This window comes from Vulpes lagopus, chromosome 15 (assembly GCF_018345385.1).
Source record: "Vulpes lagopus strain Blue_001 chromosome 15, ASM1834538v1, whole genome shotgun sequence".
Lineage (NCBI taxonomy): Eukaryota > Metazoa > Chordata > Mammalia > Carnivora > Canidae > Vulpes > Vulpes lagopus.
Window position 1 is genome coordinate 15,437,966 of NC_054838.1, and position 20,168 is coordinate 15,458,133.

The 20,168-nt window shown below is 48.4% G+C and overlaps 1 protein-coding gene and 1 long non-coding RNA gene across 2 annotated transcripts in view; one reads left to right on the top strand and one right to left on the bottom strand.

The window, feature by feature from the left end:
- Window positions 1–20,168, top strand: part of GALNT18 (polypeptide N-acetylgalactosaminyltransferase 18) — a 340,362-nt gene that overhangs the window by 278,506 nt on the left and 41,688 nt on the right. Inside the window, exons 7-9 of the mRNA XM_041730190.1 lie at window positions 486–671; window positions 8,945–9,082; window positions 14,862–14,957. Coding sequence (XP_041586124.1) covers window positions 486–671; window positions 8,945–9,082; window positions 14,862–14,957 — 420 coding nt within the window. The remainder of the gene's footprint in view (window positions 1–485; window positions 672–8,944; window positions 9,083–14,861; window positions 14,958–20,168) is intronic.
- Window positions 561–4,243, bottom strand: LOC121476310. The gene is made up of 3 exons (XR_005983907.1): window positions 3,993–4,243; window positions 3,216–3,296; window positions 561–707 (listed from the first exon to the last, which is right to left on the bottom strand). It is a non-coding gene; the product is annotated as an uncharacterized LOC121476310 (long non-coding RNA).

Below are 20,168 nucleotides of genomic sequence, written 5' to 3' on the forward strand. Positions count from 1 at the left end.
CAAGAGAGGGACACCTGGCTCTCTCCCTCTGATGATCACTAACCTGTGTCCAGACCCCTGTGGTCCATTTAAGGATGTTATCTCTGCTGGGAGTCTCTGCTGCTTTCTCCATGTCAAGCGTGGCTGCAGAGACCTTTCTGAAAATTTTTGTTAACTTCTCCACCAGGAGCAAAGAGAACTCAGATCTTTGGTCACAAAACATTTAATCTCCTCTTTGCGGGGTGGAAAGAATAGAAAGAGAAGGTGCATTAATTCTTTGCTTGTAAATCCATGGCAACAAGAAACAAGACAAAACGACTCAATAATCTTCCCTCTATAGGAGTACAAATAGGGTAGAGCTCACTGCCTTTGCAGACAGTGGTCTGAGGAGACAAGATGAAGAGAGCTGGAGTTGCCCATGCTCAGGTTGCATGGGCACCTGTGGTCTGGTTTAGTGGCTCAGAGTCGGGTCCAGGCACTGATGAGTGGCTCTGTGTCTTCTACAGGTATGGCAGTGTGGCGGCAGCGTGGAGGTCCTGCCATGCTCGCGGATTGCCCACATTGAGCGAGCCCACAAGCCCTACACCGAGGACCTCACGGCCCATGTCCGCAGGAATGCTCTCAGGGTGGCTGAAGTCTGGATGGATGAATTTAAAAGCCACGTCTACATGGCATGGAACATACCCCAAGAGGTAGGAAGCCCCTGTGGATGGGTTTTGGGGGGTTTTCTGGGGAAACAAACACAAAAACAAAAAATATGGGACTAAATCCTTCTTCCCATGGATGAACCAGAGTTTTGTTACCCATGCTAGAGTAGACTCTTAACTCCCTGACATACCACACGTGGAAGAAAAGAGGCATTAAGCCATGTCTTACCCCACCCACATCCCTGGACAGCATGCTTAATGGGAGACTTCTTCTCTCCCGACCTCAGTATCCTTATTTTATTTTATTTTATTTTATTTTATTTTATTTTATTTTATGGTTTATTTATTTTAAAAGATTTTATTTATTTGAGAGAGAGAGAGAGTGAGTGAGTGAGCATGAGCAGGGGGAGGGGAAGAGGGAAAGGGAGCGAGAACCCCAAGCACAGTGGGCCCGATCCCATGACCCTGAGATCACAACCTGAACTGAAACCAAAAGTTGGACCCTTAACCGACTGAGCCACCCAGGTGCCCCATCAGTATCCTCATTTTATCTTTTTTTTTTTTTTAAGATTTTATTTATTTATTCATAGACACAGAGAGAGAGAGAGGCAGAGACACAGGCAGAGGGAGAAGCAGGCTCCATGTAGAGAGCCTGATGTGGGACTCGATCCAGGGTCTCTAGGATCACGCCCTGGGCTGCAGGTGGCGCTAAACAGCTGCGCCACTGGGGCTGCCCAGTATCTTCATTTTAAATGAGAACATTGGGAAGCTCCTGGGTGGCTCAGTCAGTTGGGTGTCTGTCTTTGACTCAGGTCATGATCTCAGGGTCCTGGGATCGAGCCTCTCTTGGGGCTCCACATTCAGCAGGGAGTCTGCTTCTCCCTTTCCCTCTGCTCCTCCCCCACACATGCTCACTCACTCTCCCTCAAATAAATAAAATCTTTTTAATTAATAAGTAAGTGGGGATCCCTGGGTGGCGCAGCGGTTTGGTGCCTGCCTTTGGCCCGGGGCACGATCCTGGAGACCCGGGATCGAGTCCCGTGTCAGGTTCCCGGTGCATGGAGCCTGCTTCTCCCTCTGCCTTGTGTCTCTGCCTCTCTCTTTCTCTGTGTGTGACTATCATAAATAAACTTAAAAAAAATAATAAATAAATAAATAAAGTCAGAGGTGGCTCCAAGTTTACTCCATGTTCCCAGGTCCTCAGCTTCTCTGCTATACAAATATATCGGAATTCACAAAACGCCCCTTAATCTCCCTGTAGACTGGGATCAGGCTTCTCCATGGAACCTTTGAGCAGAACGATAAGGAACGCCCATATGCCTCTAGGATTTCTTGAACCACATGCATGCGGAGGGGATACACTCTTACAGGGAATCTCAAGAGGAGAAGGGAAGTGTTCTGGACATTCATAGGCTGTTTCTGACCTTCACAGAATCTCACCGTGGCTTGCTACTGTCCTCTATCCTTCTTGTCACCGACACTTAAGAAGTGCCAGGAAAAAAGCATTGTTTCTCTAGTAGATTCGTTCAGCCTTGCCATGTGTCATATGGAAATGACCTTAGACCACTAAATTGGGAAAACCCAACAGATGCCAGCCGCGGGATCCCAACCTGCTTACCAGCCTGTCTGCCTGGAGATCGTTGCTTATGTTGCAGTGTCTGAGACAGCTGTTGACTGCATGACCTCCTTCTTTCCCCTTGGGAGTCCTTTAAAAAGCTTCAGTTCTTTCTTCCTAATAGGGACATGGTTGATTTTTGCCTGAAGTTTCCATATGAAGGCCCTATTCCCTGATCTCTCCACTTAGCTAATGTTGCTCTGGCTAAGTGATTGAGAAAATAGCCTGGGCCATGCGCAGGAGCTTTTGGGCAGCACCCCCATTACCACCACCATCATGGAGGAGGAGGCTTGGGTTAAGATGTAGACTCTGGGACCAGTGACATTTTAGCAGTAGAAAGAAGAATGAGGAGCCGAGAAGTACCAGCCAGGGTGCAGGCAACCCTAATGAACCAGCCCCAGGATTGCATCCCTGACAGTGGGAGTGTTTCTAGGGAAACAGCAGTGCCTTCTGGTCCCATCTGTGGCTGTGGGCGTTGGATCACAGTATTCTGGGGAGCATGCTAAGTACCACTGTGGGTGTCCTTTGATAGCAAAATGTTAAGAACACATGGAAAGTCCCCCAGGAACTTAGCAGTAAAGCATCAGAGATCCCCAGCCCGTTCGCCAAGTCTTGTCCATATTCCTGGCCCCCTTCTTTCCAGACCTCAAAACTGCACACCTTTTAGACTACTCTCTCGCATTGTGGCTGCCAGATGTGGAAATGGACAGTAAATCCATTGAATGGCAGAGAACCAAGTGAAACAAGCAATTGGAAAATGATCAAACTTGGTGTATGTCTGTGACTTTGCCGGGGAGTGGTTCAAACCCAATCAAATAAGTGGGAGGAGAAGGTGTGAACTCAAGAAAGGCAGAAGAGGGATGGGAGTGTCCAGAATAAAGTCTCAGGTGGAGAAGGAAGAGGTCAGTGTGTTTTCTCAAAATCTATCCCCTGACCCCCACTTTCCCCTGCTTTATGCAGATCTCCTCGCTTACCTCTTCTCAGGCTTCTGGAAAGAGTCAACACCTTTTCCCCTCCATTCACTTCTCAAGCCACATCCTGGGATTGCACCAAAACTGCTGGTGACAAAGGATCCTAACTGCTTAATGGACATTTTAAAGTCTTCAACGGGATGACAGCTTTCCCTTGAAACTCTGCACTCACTTGGCCCCATGACACCACACCCCAGCGTATCCCCATCTTTCTCTGATTGCTCTTAATTCCCTTGTGGGTGACTCTCACCTCCCTCGGATGCTTAAGTTAAGCTCCCAGGGATCCATCCTTGGCCAGCCACTCTCATTGTACATCATCTCCCTGGTGGTCCCATCTGTCCCTGGGCGCTTCTCCCACCTACCTGCTGATAACTTCCTAAGATCTCCAGCCCTGACTTCTGCCTGAAGCGTCAGACCCACAGCCGCACATCCCCAGGCTGCTCCCTCAGGCACTTCAGTCTCAGTCTGGCAAAACGGAGAATATCTTCCCCCCCAGAGCAGTTCCTGTTCTTCCTCCCCATCACAGTCTAGGATAGCACCGTCTGCCCAGATCTACGAGCTTGAAACTGAGCATCTTTCCCCCAAACCCCATTGCCAGCCCTTCACCGAGCTCTCCTGTCCGGGTCTCCCCCCCACCCCACATCTGAGTGCAAGCCTTGTCCCTTCCTCTGCGGGAGCCTCTGACTAGTTTCCCAGGCTCAAGCTTATCCCCTTTAAATCTAGCCCCATACTACCCAAAGTATTTAAAAAAAAAAAAAGAAACAAAAACCAAAAACTCACAGCAACCAGGTCATTAAAGGATGCTTAAAAATCTTTAAAGGACTCTCCGCAGTGCACAAAAGCAGGCAGAAAGCCGGGTGTTTGACATGCTTTCCCCTCTGCCTGCCTCCAGCCTGCCGCACCCATCCTGCTCTGGAGTCCGTGGGGGGAACGGACAGCGAGAACCCCAGTCCATTCCACGCTTTCTTCCCTCCGTGTGTTGGCTCATTTTGTCCCCTCGGCTTGGAATTCCCTACCCGCTGCCTCTTCCCCAGTCTCCTCCCCATTTCCCTCTGGCCTGTTCGACCCAGCACCAGTGACCCCTCCTCTAGGGAGTCAGCCTCAGTGGGAGAAAATGCCCCCTTTGCCCGCATGTCTCTATCATTGCATCACCACCCTGTAAAAGAATGTTCTGTTGTGTAAAAGTCTCTCTTTCTTTCTCTCTCCTTCTCTCTCTCTCTCTCTCTCTCTCTCTCTCATTAAACCATGGGCTCTCAAATTTGGCTGAACTTTAAAATCACTTGTGCTCCAGCCCCAGAGATTATGACTTAATTGGTTTGGAAGGGGACCAGGAATCATCTTTTGGAAAGCTCTTCAGAGGCTCTAATGTCCATCCAGGGCTGAGAACCACTGCGTTAGACTCCAGGCTTTCTGGGGACAGATTGCATTCCTCGTTTTTGTGTCACCAGGCCTCGCACAAGGCAGGGCACATAGTCAGAGCTCAGTAAAACCTCACTAATGCTTATTAACAAATGGATCTGCTGGCAGTGTATGTAATTCCTTCCTCCCTTGGTCAGTGGCTCCTAAAGCACATCTGCAGGCCAACTGTATCAGAATCACTTGAAGAGCTTTTTAAAAAATACTGATTCTGGGTCCCATCCTGAGAGATTCTGATGAGTAGGTGTGGAGTGGTGCCAGCATCTGTTTAAAAAAAAAAAAAAACCCACAAACTTTCCAGGTGCTGGTTTGGGGCTGCCAAGTTTGAGTGATAGGAGTTGAGCTAATTCTGCTAGTCTTTCCAAATTCACCTTGAGTGTCACCTACTCCAGGAAGCCTTCTGTGACTGCTCACCTCCCCTTGCCCACCATCCTGGGCGTCCCACACAATGAAAGGGACTAAGGGCTCCTTCCTCTTCTGCTTCCCTACGTCTTCACGCTGTTTACTTGTCTGGATCTTCCAGATTCTCCTTTCAGGCAAAGTCTGTACCTTCTTCCTATTTGTAGGCACGTATTTGTATGTTCTCTGTGCTTAGGACAATGGCTGACACATCCTGAAGACCAGCCGACAAAGAAAGAAGAGGGAGGAAGCGTGGGTGCTCCGTGCCATCTATGTTTTCCCGGCTGCCCTTGATGTGGTGGTGTCCCAGTGCCTTGTGCTCAGCCACAGGCACATCCGTTACCTGTTTACTTCACCTTTGGCCTACAGCATCCTAGCTGTAGGTATAGAGCTGGACCCCTTCGACCCTGCCCTGTGGCTGCCCTGAGAATTATATAAGTTAGCGTATGTAAACACTTTGATCAGTGCTCGGCGAATAGAAAAAGCACCAGATGAGTATTACGTCTTATTGTGGCCAGCCTTGCTTATGCCCTCTGCCTTCCCACCCCAGCTTTAAAATGCCCTTGCTGGGGATCCCTGGGTGGCTCAGCGGTTTGGCATCTGCCTTCGGCCCAGGGCATGATCCTGGAGTCCCGGGATCGAGTCCCGCGTCCGGCTCCCTGCATGGAGCCTACTTCTCTGTGTCTCTGCCTCTCTCTCTCTCTATCTGTGTCTCTCATGAATAAATAAATAAAATCTTTAAAAAAATTAAAAAATAAAAAAATTAAATGGCCTTGCTGAGCCACCATCCTTCCTGGTTGCCTTCTCTGCTGAGTCCTCCCCAGGCTGTGTGCCCGCCAGAGCAGCTCTTTCACCTACTTCCTTACCATGTTCAGTCCTAAGCTGTTGGAAGGCCAGAGGAGCCTCCAGCTCTGGCATCCCTTCTACTTTAATTGGAAATCAGTTTGTTTATCAACAAACGGAAAGTCAGCCTGTAGCAAAGCGTCGATATTTTCCTACACAGAACTCAGGAACTCTAGACCTACTCCTGCTTCTGGCCCAAAGACAGGCTGAGTGCCAGCGATGACTCACCATGGTGCATGGGTGATGGCCCCCTCCTTTGGGTTTGGCTACAAGAGACTGTGCGTGGCTGCACACACAGGCAGGAATACCAGACAGCTTTTTGTGTGGCTGAATATATTAAGTTTCCGAGGACTGCCATAACAAATTACTGCAAATTGAGTGGCTTTGAACAACAGAATTTTATTCTCTCACTCTTCTGGAGGCCAGAAAACCAAAATCAAGGTACTGGCAGTACTGTGCTTCCTCTGGAGGCTCTAGGGGACGATATTTCTTACGTCTTCCAGCTTTTGGTGGCTCCTGGCATTCCTTGCTCTGTAAATGCATCACTCTAGTCTTGGCTTCTGTCTGTATGTCTCTGCATGTTCAAACGTCCCCCTCCTCTCTCTTATAAAGATAGTTGTCATTGCATTTAGTGCTCTCCTTAAATCCAGAATGATTTCATCTACAGGTCTCTAATGAATTCTAATGAATTCAACTTATTTCCAAATAAGATCACATTCAGAGGTTCTGGATAGACACGAATTTTGCAGGAGACACTATTCAACACACTCAGTATTTGGCAAAGGAGGAAGATATGTTTTGTTTTGTTTTTTAATAATAAGGGCCCTGGTGACCTTCTCTGAGCAAGTTGGCTTATTTTTCCATTTCTGCCCCCAATCTGAAAAGAGTTTGATGCAATTTACACTAAACACACAGTACAGATATACCAAACCATTAAAACAGAAAGGCAAAAGTCAACTAATAATCAGGAAGAAGAAAGAGGCATGAAATCCAGAAATATAAGCTGGCAAAACACTGATTCTTGAGTCTCCTAGAAGTTAAAGCAAATATGGACCTCTGTTGGATAGTTCTCCCACCTTCCAGTAGGAGAGAGACAAACTTTCCCTTGATCCTAAGTGTAGAAAGTCTTCCCATGGGAACCCAGAATTTAAGAAAACATGGAAGACTTCCAGGGACTGGTTCTTCTGGTGGCCTCCCATAAAAGCTGAGACAATGTGTTAATTTGTTTTCCTATAAAGGCAATTAGAACATGAAGGAGGAAGGCCTTCATGGGTCCTGGCATAGAGCTGTGTGCTGTGAGGATAAGGTGCAGAGAAGCTTAAGGGGCTAATACTTAACAGATCCCTTGGGGGGAGAGTGAGGGGAGTGAGTAGGTCACATTCATTGCCAATTGCTATATTCAACACTTCATAAATATTCCCTCAACCTGGCCTCGTCTATACAGCTCAGGCTCAGTGGTAGGTCAGGGACATGGAGATTAGTCAAACGTGTTTCCTGAATCTGGCAGAGAAAGGCCAAGTAGCAGTTGCTGGGAAGGCTCTGGGCAGGAGCCGAGGAGTAGGCAAATCATAGATGAGGTCATTAAGACGGACTCAGAAGGTAGGTCCTTGCTGACATTGTACCTTAGCAGTCTGAAACCTAAACCCTCAGGTCATAGCAGATTCAAATTTTTATATGACCTAAGTTCTGGTGGGCAACAATAAATATATTGCTTCCGTATCTAACTTTGTTCCTGTTGAGCCCCCATGTCTAATTCCAAATACTTTGTTCCAATCACATGCAGATATGTGGAGCAGCTTTCTTTGTGATTTTTCTCAGACACTTCAAATGTAAATTCTATCCATTTCATTACCTTCCCAAGCCCACGAACTCGACCCCAGAGTTGACACTAGAACCAGGGGGCTCACACAGCCAGCGCACGAGCTGCAGTGTCAGTGGGAGAGAGCCGTACCTCCCTGGCCTCCTCTCTCTCCACTCTGGGCTATTGTCTTATGAGATACCACAGGACCTCGCTGGTCCCCAGTCCCATGGTGCGTTATCCTCTGAGATTCACTGAGTCCCCATCTGATCTCCAGCTGCAGAGACTCCTCACCATCCTCTGCTGTGGCATCATCCCTTCCTTGGCTGATTCTGTGCCCTGTTCAATGGCTGGTGTCCTGGCCCAGGGACTCAGAGTCCTCCCCTGTGCTCTGGGACCACCAGAAACATGAGGGCTTTTCCCTCCCTCTAACTCAAGAACATCCATGTCTCCATCACTACTCCTTGCCTGCTGTACCGTGACGGCTCAGGAGGCCACCTTTCTGATACCCCTGGGAAGTGAGAGACACAAGTACTCTCTACACAAAGGTCCCCAAGCTGAGAGAGAGTCTGTTTCTCCCACAAGAACTTGGTTTCAGGAGGCAGAACAGCAGGCTCTTCCAGATGCATAGCGTAGGTTAAAAGTGCAAACTCCAGACTCAGGTTGATGGGGTTTAAATCTCAGCTCCACCTTTTATCAGCTGTAGGACTTTGGGCAACAGGTCCCTGAACCTCTCTTTGTCTCATCTCGGCATCTGGAAAACAGTCCTACCCTATAGGTTTAAACAGACCACTATGCATTAATGTAAACATACGTGCACGTCTACAGAACAGAACCTCGCACTTCACAAGTCTTCTACAAGCCTTTGCTGTTGCAATTATTAGGAATAGTGGTTGGATTAGTATCACTCCATCTTCAACTCTCTCCCTTCCCTCTCTCTCTTCCCCCAAAGCTCAGAATCTCTTAGGTAGAAAATAAAACCTTACACTGACTGTATGCTTCAGCTTCTTTCACCTACCCCTGGACCACAGCTTTTCTTTTCCTTTTTTTTCCATTTTTTTGCAATGGCCTTAGCTGACAGTACCCATCAGTGCTGACCCCATTTTTCAGTGTCCACATGGGGAAAGTCATGGGGTTAAGGGCATGCGGGGAAATGAATGAACTAAGTTCCCATGTCCTCCCTTCACTAAACAGTGTCTGGGAACCTTGGTGGGAAGTCTGGGAAGAAGCTGCACCCTAGTGGTGGCTGGATCTGTGCATTTGTGTCCCTGTGCAGGACTCGGGGATCGACATTGGGGACATCACGGCGAGGAAGGCTCTGAGAAAACAGCTGCAGTGCAAAACCTTCCGATGGTACCTGGTCAGTGTATACCCAGAGATGAGGATGTACTCAGACATCATCGCCTATGGTGTGGTAAGAAGCATCCCCTCGGGGCTTCACGCAGACACAGAGGGCATGGCCAGGCAGAGGGCTAGAGTTGGGGGAAAGGACTGAAGGAGCCTTTAGTCTCCTACGTGGGACCTCTGGTAGACCAGCAGGACAAGGGGAAGCCTCCCATGTGGGACCTCTGGTAGACCAGCAGTTAGGACACAGCCTCCCATGTGGGACCTCTATAGACCAGGAGATGGGACACAGCCTCCCATGTGGGACCTCTGGTAGACCAGTGGACAGGACCCAGACTCCCATGTGAGACCTCTGGTAGACCAGTGGACAGGACCCAGCCTCCCATGTGAGACCTCTGGTAGACCAGTGGACAGGATGCAGCCTCCCATGTGGGAACTCTGGTAGACCAGCAGATGGGACACAGACTCCCATGTGGGACTTCTGTAGACCGGCATATAGGACACAGCCTCCCATTTGGGACCTCTGGTAGACCAGCAGACAAGGGGCAGCCTCCTATGTGGGACGTCTGGTGGACCATCGGACGGGACACAGCCTCACATGTGGAAACTCTGGTAGACCAGCAGATGGGACACAGCCTCCCACATGGGACCTTGGCAGACCAGTGGACAGGGGGCAGCCTTTGGTGTCATAGCCAAACCTTTCTGTTCCCTAGTTCTAAAGTCTCTTCTTTAGAGTCTTAAGCAATTTAGCTCTAGCCTCAAACCTGCATGTTCTACTTATTAAAACAAAAACCTGCAGTTAGGGTAGCCTTGCAAGGTAACATAAAAAACACCCACTGTTCCCCAGAGTGAGTGCCTGAGGTCTAGCAACCAGCCCGCATGCTCCCCCGTCTAAGGGCTTACACTCTCCACTCATACACACGGCCTCCAGGAAAGGAGTTCTGGAACATAACCTTCCCTGGTTCACTGTATTTTGAGGGATGTTTTAGTCCCACCTGTTGGTTGGCACAGAGCAGTCACACCAATGGAGGGCAGAGCACAGGGTTTGGATCCAGAAAGACCCAGTACCAATCTTGGCCAAGCCACTTGTCAGTCAAGTGTCTTAACATCTATGGGCCGCGGTTTCTTCCTATGGGGCAAAATAATACTGTGCTTCTAGAGTAGAAAAAAGCCTAAGATACATAAATATCATATATCCTGACAATTTGCATGTTCTGTCTCAAGTTAAGATGCTTTGACTATGACAAACTACCATTCTCCCAATGATCTCAGGACCATTCAGCTCAAAGTATTTTCAATGATAGCTGATTGATTTTTTGGATATCTCATCTGGTTTTTGCTTCCTGAACACATAGAGCTTTTCTGCTGACAGTTATAAGCTCTCAAACCGACACAGAGGACTGCTGCCATGTTACACGAGGAAACAAAAAGGCAAAGTGACCTTCCCATGTTCACGTAGGTCATTGATGGAGAAACTGAGTCTAAAACATCAGCTTCTGATATCACTCTGCTTCTTCCCTTTGGAGAGTATTCCCTCAGGCCTTTTGGATATCCCGGGATAAAACTTGAAGGAAGAACTGAGGCCTCTTCCTTGGATGAGCTGTGATCAGAACCGAGTTCAAGGCCTGCCTCAGCAGGAATGTATCACGCAGAGCATCTGCCTGGGAGGGGAAGAAGAACGCTTGCTGAAGATTGGCCTCCGTGTTCTCTGTGGACCTCCCAACTTTAACATCTTGGATTCTCCAGAACACAGAGCCAGGATCCCAGGAATCCCCATATCCCCCATCAGACCTCTGTTGTCTAGCTGGCCAACCTGTAGGAGGGGGTCGTATTCTCCCACAAAAGTTTCTACGGCACGGTTGACACATCCTGAGGAAGTTACTCAGTGGCCCCTTCCGTCTTTACTTCTCAGGCTGGTGTAATTTGGGTGCCAGAAAACTTAGCTGGTGCCACCTGGCTATTACCTGAAACTCCATATGCTGTTGTCTGTGAAGTGCCCATCAGTCCTATCTCCCTCCCCAGGGCTGTTCTGAGGACCAGCTGTTGCTGGTGCCCCCACACTCTGCCCATAGCAAGTTGTGAGTGATGCTTGGCCATGCTTGAACCCAATCCAGAGAGGATGGTTATGCTGCTGTGGCTCTGGAGAAACCGAGCCAGGGCCAGCTTCTAGATTCATGTTCTCACCAAGCTGTCATTGTAGCTGAACAGTATCAGCCACAGTGGGAAAGCAACAGTGGAGGGGTGTGTGTGTGTGTGTGTGTGTGTGTGTGTGTGTGTGTGTATGTGTGTGGCTATTGCAGTTTTGGGTTTTGATCAAAGGTATTCTTGTCTTCCAAGCAAAAGGGTCTCATCTTAATGGCACGTACAGCAGGTTTACCATATGGCCCTTTTACTGCCACACCCAGAAACCTTTAGCTGATCAAATAGTAAGTGGCATATACAAGATTGTGATGTGGATCTGTCTGAGTCCCTAGTTCAAGCTGTTTTTACTCTGATGTGCTGAGAAGTCATTCTCTCACCATCCTGAAGGACTGAGCCATGCAGCCATCCCTGGGGCTGGCGGAGGTCTCCGACCCCCCACGTGTACATCTGCCAGCTGCTGTTTGGGGCCCAGCCACTTCCCCTCCCTTCTGGCTCCTCCACAGGCAGAGCTTGGACAGAACAGAGCCACGCTTGCTTGTCAAGGAGCGTAATGAACTCTTAATGGGGGCAATAGGGTGAAGATGGGCAAAGCAGGCTTAGCCGCAAGAGCAAGAGGATTTGCTGAGGCTGAGTCATCCTTCCTGGTGATTATTTTTATTCTGAAATGCAGAGACCAGATGTCCTCTCAGAGGTAGAGTTTCTTTTTACTTTTTCCGTTCTGACTTATGCCAAACTACATTGCTCAGGTCAAATAACCTCCTGGGACTCTCAGTGGGGCCGGGTCAAGTCTATAACCTAGCCCATTAATCCACTAACAGGTCCCTTTAATGGCACCTGCGGGCAGAAGGGCCTGTGGGCCCCATTGTGTGGGCATGGGTTTCCCCTGGATCATTGAGCCCCATGGGGGTCTTTGGATTAATCCCAGCTCTAGTGCTGACAGCAGAGTTGGAGCAGCATCTAGAAACAGACATGCCCGGCTTCTGAATGTTAGCTTTGCCACTCACTCCCTGTGTAATCCCGACAATTTACAAAACCTTAAAAGCTATGGTCATACCATCTCATGGGGCATTTTTCAGTCTCAGGATTGTCCCCATCTGGATGATGGGAAGAACTTGTCACTTGCCCAGTTGCCAATGTCATTCATCTGGGAATGCCATTCCTTTGTTCACTGTCTTCATTCATTCCTTCCACATGTATATTGACTGTCTGCCATGTGCCGGGCTGGCCCATGTCAGAGACCATGAGAAAGACCAAGACCTGGCCTGGTCAGACAGGGGAGAGAGACAGGCACGTGGAGAAGCACCAGGAACATGCACACTAAGTGCAGCAACAATTTAAATGGAGGTGCTGGGGGAGCACAGGGCCATGGCCTTCCACCCAGACTTGAGTCAGGAAAGACTTGCAGAATGACAGAGAAGCTGAAGACCAAAGGAAGAGGGGGGTTTAGCCAGACTAAGAGAAAGCATAAGTAGAGGCAATATGCGGAGGGGTCCGTGCCATGGGAGCGGCATCACGGCCAGGGAAGTGAGGCAGACCACTTGCTATGCTGCAGCTCCTCATCCTTATGAGAGAATATTGCCAACCTGGCTGGGTTCTGCTGAGCATGAGATGGGGTGACCCGTGGAAAGCGCTGAGCACAGTAGCTGGCACACAGATGCAGCTCTAACAGCAGGTTTCCCTTAGTGGCTGTCTGCAGGGTTACAGCGGTCATGAGAATAGCTAACAATTACTGCACATTTGCCCTTTGCCAGGCCCTGTACTCCGTACCTGCGGGTGTTGTTGCACTTACTTCTTCTAACAATCCTCTGAGGTGGGGGCACCAGTCCTATCCCTATTTAAGAGAAAGGAAAACAGACAAGAAGGAGTTGTGTTCTCTGTCCAAGACCACACAGCTGGAGCCAGGATCCCATCCCAGCCTGTGTGTCCCCACAGCACCCACAGACCACCTGCTTCATGGGGGAGGGATGACACAGAGCCGGGGGGCCTTTAGTAAAAGGTACCACCTAGGTCCTCACCCAGAGGATGGCTTTGAAAACCTAGGAGAAAGTCAAGTCTGACATCTCTGCTCTCTGGACCTTTCTCCCTGTGACAGCAGTTCGAGGGTCTCACTAATGGATTAGTCCTCGGCTTCACAGAGAGTGTTTACATGTGCTCCCTCACAAAGGCAAGCCGAGTAGTCGTTTTATAGAAGAGCATGTTCTGCATAGATGTTTCTGGGGCTCTGCCTAGAGTTTATATTTCTTCAGGATCTCCAAACTGCAAGTTTGGGATTGAGATGCCTTTACCGCAGTAGAGGAGAGGAAGTTCAGGAGAAAAGAACTCGACTCTGTTCCTTGCTCCCTGTCAAGAAGAGGGTATGCATAGAGCACACATGTGCCTCTGGCTGTTCCATTTCATACCCCTTAATTGGGTTCACTGCATTCCTGCCACAAGTCATCAGGACCGTGGAATATCAGGCACTGTCAGTCTTTGGCCTCCTTGGATAGATGACCCACCTGTGGTCCATTGCCTTGGTCTTCCCTGAATTCCAATATCCGTTTCCTGGTCAAAACAGAGTTTTGCTGCTCACACGAGCTATATAAGCAAACTCAAGGTAAGGTGGGTAGTGATGCCACAAACTCTCCTATGGGCACAGGAACTGAAGTACACAGCTGGACAGGGGCACTAGAGCTGGGAAGCCATAAAGCCATAGCAGGGGCACACTGTCTCTAGTCCTGTCTCAGGCTTCATATCTTCCTTGGCCACAGCTGGATTTCTCTGCCGACACATGGCCCAGCAGATCCTCCATACCCAATCTAAATGGCCTCACAATTCTAGTGGCCACCACCCACTGACCCCTGACTCTCTCACTGAGAGTTCTAGCACAGAAGAGGATGATGAGACAGTTACATTCCAGAAAGAGAAGGATGGAGGAGAGAGAGAAAAAGAAAGAATTCTTAACTCATTCTAAACTGCCTGTTGGTGTCCACTGTGGTCTACTTAGCTGTGGCTGGTGACCAGGGCCATGTGGGCTATGTGCTGTCCTTTCCAGGGACTGGGAGTGGGCTTATTCCAGAAAGGGACACTGAAGATTGGCTTTCTTACCTGACATGGTAAGGCATTGGTTCTGTTGATTGCTATGTGCCTGTAGGTGAGGCTAAGAGATACTTCTCTCTTCACCTACTGCCTTGGCCCCCTCCTCTCTTATTCACCTGCCACTCTGGAGAATCTTCATCATCTGGGCACCCCTGGGGCCAGGCTAGCCACTGCTGGATCTGCAGGAGGCAGAGAAGACCTGGTCCCAGAGGACATCTCAGGCTGGAAAGCAGCTAATCTGTTGCCCACTTCACCCAACCTTCCAGAGCAAAGACTTTTATCCAGGGATTATTAAAAGCCTTTGTGCCACCTCTGTGGAAACAGAGAGAGTGAAAACCCTAGCACCATCTCTTGTGTGTATGCATGCGTGTGTATCTTTTATTCCTACCTAGACTGTCTCGGCTTATTGTTTAACAATATGAGAATGCTTCTCTTTCACAGGAGACTGGGTTCCCTCAGCGGCTTTCTGCCAGCCAAAAGCTGGTGCCTGTTGCTTTCATAGTATTCCAAGGGCCTCGGGTTGATTATGGAAATGGAGCCTGTCTCAGTGGAATGCTGGCTTCTCCTGATTTAATGCATTTGTTTCTCTGCTCCTTTCTCTTTGGTGTGGCCACCTCTCCTCTGGCGTGCAGCTGCAGAACTCTCTGAAGACCGATTTGTGTCTCGATCAGGGTCCGGACACAGAGAATGTTCCCATCGTGTACATCTGCCACGGGATGACCCCCCAGGTGAGTTCCCTGGGAGAGCCCCCTGTGGGGGTGTACTCAGGTATGTCTGGCATGGGGAAGGATGGTTAAACTTGTGTCATGGTGATTCTAGGCCCAGGGGCCTCCAGGATTTTTCATTAGGAGTATGCTCATGAGTAAAAGGGGAGAATCATACCTGCCTTGCCTGGAAGGAAGCTGGGATAGCCAATGCTGGGGTGCCTGGATCCTCAGGAGTGGGGAGCAAGGAAGGCGATCGATTCCTAAAGGGGAACACCTGCCTTCTTTGGGGAGGCTGTGGGTAAATCACAGTCCTGGTTCTGGCAGCCATGCCCTTCCCTAGCAGGAGGGAACCCATGGGCCCCCCAAGCTCCCTGACATCTCAGAATCCCTTCAGAGTGCCATTTCATAGCCTTTGGGGCTCTGCCCTTTAGTAGATCACAGCTGCAGTCCAAAATTTATAGCCACAAGAGCTTTTCTAGCTCGTCTGACCTTCTCCTGGTGGAGAATGAGAGGAAGCTATCAGGAAAATAAGTTATCCTAGGAAAAATCAGCCAGTCGCAGCCTAGGCTTCAGATATCCAAAGAGGATGCGGAGACACAGACAAGAGAGATGACATATCCAACAAAGTGCAATGGACCATTGCCCCTGGCTGCCATAGACTGATCTGTTCTGATTTGACATTTCCAAGTTTACTTATCTTACCCCCAGAATTGCAATTTTTTTAAAAGATGGTATAGAAGATATGTATGTTTGTGCAATCATACTTCAGTGTATATAAAAGAGACATTTACCCCCCTCAACATACAACCGAAGGCTATCATGATATACGCGTGTCACCCGGCATACTGTGCTGGGCCTTCACGTCAATTGTCCGCTGTGATCTCCTCCATCTCTTCCTTTCTGTGGGCCCAGCTGCTGTGGCATCACTGACTGGTCAGTCAGATCACACTATCCCCACACCACACCGTACAGCAACTCATTCTTCATTCTTACAATGCTGTGATATTTTTCAGGGTGGACTATTTTTATGTAAACTTTTTATTGACATGTAACATGTGTATAGAAAGTAGACAAGTTTGAACTGTACAGATTAGTGAACTTTCAGAGCAAACACACCCACATAACCAGTACCCGGATCAGGAAAAAAGCATTATTGCCCGATTCTGAATTTTATATAAATAGGATCATAGGGTGTATGTCTTCTCGTGTTGCCTTCTTTCTTTCATCATTATATTTATAAAGTACCTCCATGCTGCTACATGTAGTTGTAACTTTTATTACTATGTAATATTCCATTTTATGAGTGTACCATATTGACCATACATTTACGGCTGATGGACACCTAGGATATTGTGAACTTCAGAGTATTATGAATACTGTTGCTCTGAACATCCTTGTTCATGTCTTTTGGTGCACATATGCGCTCATTTCCTGTGGATTTATACCTAGGAGTCGAACCACTAGTCATTGGGTTGCTCTGGTTACTTATAGCAGACATTGACTGTATAGTGCGTAGTCTGCTGGGGCTGCCATAACATAATGCCACAGGAACTTTATTATCTGGTGCCTGGAAAGTTCAAGAACAAAGTGCTGGCTGATTTGGTTTCTGGTGAGGGCTCTTTCTGGCTTGCAGATGGTTACCTTCTCTGTGACCCCACGTGGGAGGAAGAGAATGAGTGAGCTCACTGGTATCTCTTCTTGAAGGGACACTAATCCCATTGGATCAAGGCTTGACCCCTATGACCTCATTTAACCTTAACTTGAAGATCTGGACAATTCTCAGCCTGTCCATATTTTTTAAAAATGAGAAAGCTGCTTCTGAAGAAAATACTGAGTGCAGCAAAATGACTATTTGATTAAGAGATTGTGGTGGGACTCATGGATGCAATCCACCATCACAGCTGCAGAAGCCATAAATGTCTAGAGGGGTTCATAGCAGCAGAGACACTGGCAGCCTGAACTAAATAGAGAGCAGGACAGAATGAAGGCAGGCTGATGGGCTTCTTGGCTTTCCCAAGACAGGACCGTAGAACATGCCCTCTTCCTCAAGAAAAGGGAAGAATGGTGCTGAAGGCCATTCAGAGATCATCAGCGATGCCAGCCCACCGTAGCCCTAAGGGCAAGGCTGTCCTCACAGGGTGAGCCTACCTCTCTGGTTTCAGTGGGCCAGGATGACCCCTGTCCAGTGCCTCAGGAGTGGGACCAAAGCAGGGAACAGCTTGGGCAGTGCCACTCCGGCAAGCCAAATGGGCAGGCAACTCCACAGAGCCATGGGGATGATGCTGCCACTCCAGTGGGCCTGGAGGGCAGAGCATCAAGACCAAGAGGGTTATTCTCAACCCTTGAGAGCTAACGGAAATAGTCTTGCCAAGGGTTTGGGCTTGTTTGGGACCCATCACTCCCTTCCTCCCAATTGTTTGGGACCCATTCCCCCTTCTGGAATGCGCTTGTCTAGCCCATGTCTGTCTGACCACCGTATTTTGGAAGCACATAACTTATCTGATTTCATAGGCTTTTGGCTGGAGAGAAATTTTGCCTCGGCATAAATCATATCTTGAGCTTCACACACATCTGATTTAGATGATACTTGGATAATATTTGCACTTTAGACTTTAGAGTTGATGCTGGAATGCCTAAAGACTTTGGGGGCTGTTGGGATGAAATGAATGCATTTTGCAGGGGAGAAGGAAATGAACTTGGGAGTCCAGGGGCAGAATGCTACGGACTGAATTGTATCACCCCAAAAATCATATGTGAAAACACTAATCCTGACTGTACTTGGAGTAAGGAAGCAATTAGGGACAAATATGGTTATAAAGCTGGAAACCAAATCTGATAGAATTAGTGTCCGTGTAAGAAGAGACACAGAGAGTTCAGTGTCTCAATCTCTCTCTCTCTCCCCCACCCCTACCATGTGACAACACAGCAAGAGGGCAGCAGTTAGGGGGCTAGGAAAAGAGCTCCCACTAACAGCTGAACATATCAGCACCTGGATCTTGGACTTCCCAGCCTCGAAAACTATGTGAAAATGACTTTCTACTGTTTAAGCCACCCAGCCGGTGACATTTTGTTGTGGCAGCCCAAGCCAACCAATATACAGTGAAACAGTTTTCCAAATTAATTACATCAACTTTTACTCCCACCAACCACATATTAGAGTTCTAGTTGTTCCACATCCTTGCCAACATTTGGAATGACCTCTGTTGCTAAATTATAGACATTGTGGCAGGTGTATAGTAGTATCACACTGTGGTTTTAATTTGCATTTCCCTGATTATTAATTCCCTGAATTTTAAGCTCAGAAAATACCCACATTGTCCTTGAGTATTGGCCAAGGTGGCCAGGTCACAAGTAGTTTGGTCTTCTTGTAAATTCCCTGCCTTTTATTCCTTGCAGTCCAGGAGGCAGCTTATGAACTGGCTTTTAACAAGTTGATGTGGAAATCTGCAGGGTTGTTGCTTATCTGGGCCACTGGACAAATAGTGAGTGTTTCCTCTGTGGGATGGTGGATGTCAGTTGGGCAAAGGCTGCCAGGCTACCAGCTGCTGATGATTCGATATAGGGTAGTCTGTGCTGTGGTTAAGAGCATGGATTCTGGAATCAGATTGTCTGAGTCCAAACATCAGCTTTGACACTCTAGTTGTCAAGTTTTTAAATGGGGACCTATTCTGTTTTCTGTAAGATACATGTTAATAATGGTATATACCATGAAGGTGGTTGTAAAGATTTAATACATGTCAAGTATTTAGAATAGTGTCTGGCATATAGTAAGTGTTCGATGAGTGTTAGCTAATAATATTGCTATAGTACTATACTATTACTATTGCTCACTAAGCTTTGCTCAGTCTGTGCACTCTCAAGATTCTACCTCCAGCCCACGCTGGACTGACTTTCCTTGGCCTCATGTGCCATGTCCCATGGATTCCTGCCCTGGTCAAAGCCTACCTGTAGACTAATGGAGCATCACTGAGTTTCTGTGGTAGCAAAACTGCAGTGGAGTGTGGGGGGAGGGCTTCAGGAAGTCTGAGTTCTAGGCTTGGTCTTGCCACACAGTGGCAATGTCACTTTTAACCCTCCCTGGGCCTTTATTTTGTTCTACTCTTTTATTGAGATATGATCTTACACTAAAATACACACATCTAAAGTGTACAGTTCAATGAATTTCCACATTTATGGACAACTGTGTAGGTACCATCCAGTCTGAGCCCATTATCCCACTGGGTTTCCTCATTCCTCTCTTGGCCAATACTGCTACCCAAAGGTAATGACGATTCTGGTCCCTGGCACCATTGATTAGTCTCATCTGGGCCTGTCTTCTTCTCCACAAATGAGGAAGCTGGGCTGGCCAGCTCCAGGCCCAGCTTTACCAGCTCTATCTACTTCCTCCAGTTCTTTCTTTCTGAAATTCAGTCTGGGAAGCTGTGAGTTTATACTGTGCTTGCCAGGAAGGCTTGGGGCTTCTTTCCCTTGGTGCTTTATAATCAGCTTCTTGATGTAGATCTACAGCAAGTCTTAGAGACTTGGGTCCCCCTCCCCATTCCTCAAAGCCACAGTCATGTGATTGGACTGTGCGGGAAACATAGGGGCCCAGTTACTCTCTCCCACCAGGCTTGCAGCTGCAGTGCACAGCTCTTAGTGCCCAGAGGTAAGGAGTCTGGACATTAACCTTGGATCAAACACAGTTCCCAGAACGAGCTGGTGTAGGGACCCTGCTATAGCAGGAAATAGTTGAGCCTGGCCTGCCTGGTGAGCTGGAGATAGGGTCCACCTGGAGATGGGCTGTGTGTCCTTAGTGGAGTTCATCCATCCACCAGAGGTAGACACGGGTGCAGGGGACAAGCGGTGGGTGATAAGGCAGGGCTTCTGACTCGCAGGCCTTCCCAAAGGTATCTACTTGCCCCTAAGAACTTCACTGGCACATGGAGGGGATGAGAAAAGGAGGAGCTCGAGGATGTCACCTCAATATGAAGCCAAGGTACACCTCATAAGGGGACTGTGGACGAAACAGGCCTCAAGGATTCTCTGAATCTGCTAGACTTAGTCCAAATCAGACCCTCAATATGTGTTTCCAGGGACATTTTTCCCCTGACTGGCAGCTCTCAGCAAAATCTTTGTTACCATGGCCACAGAGGCCAAGGAAAGACCAGGGAGATTCACATATGCACAGATGGGACTGCCAGGACTGCCACATACAGCAGTACAGGTGGTGCACTGAATAACTTCAGGAAAGGG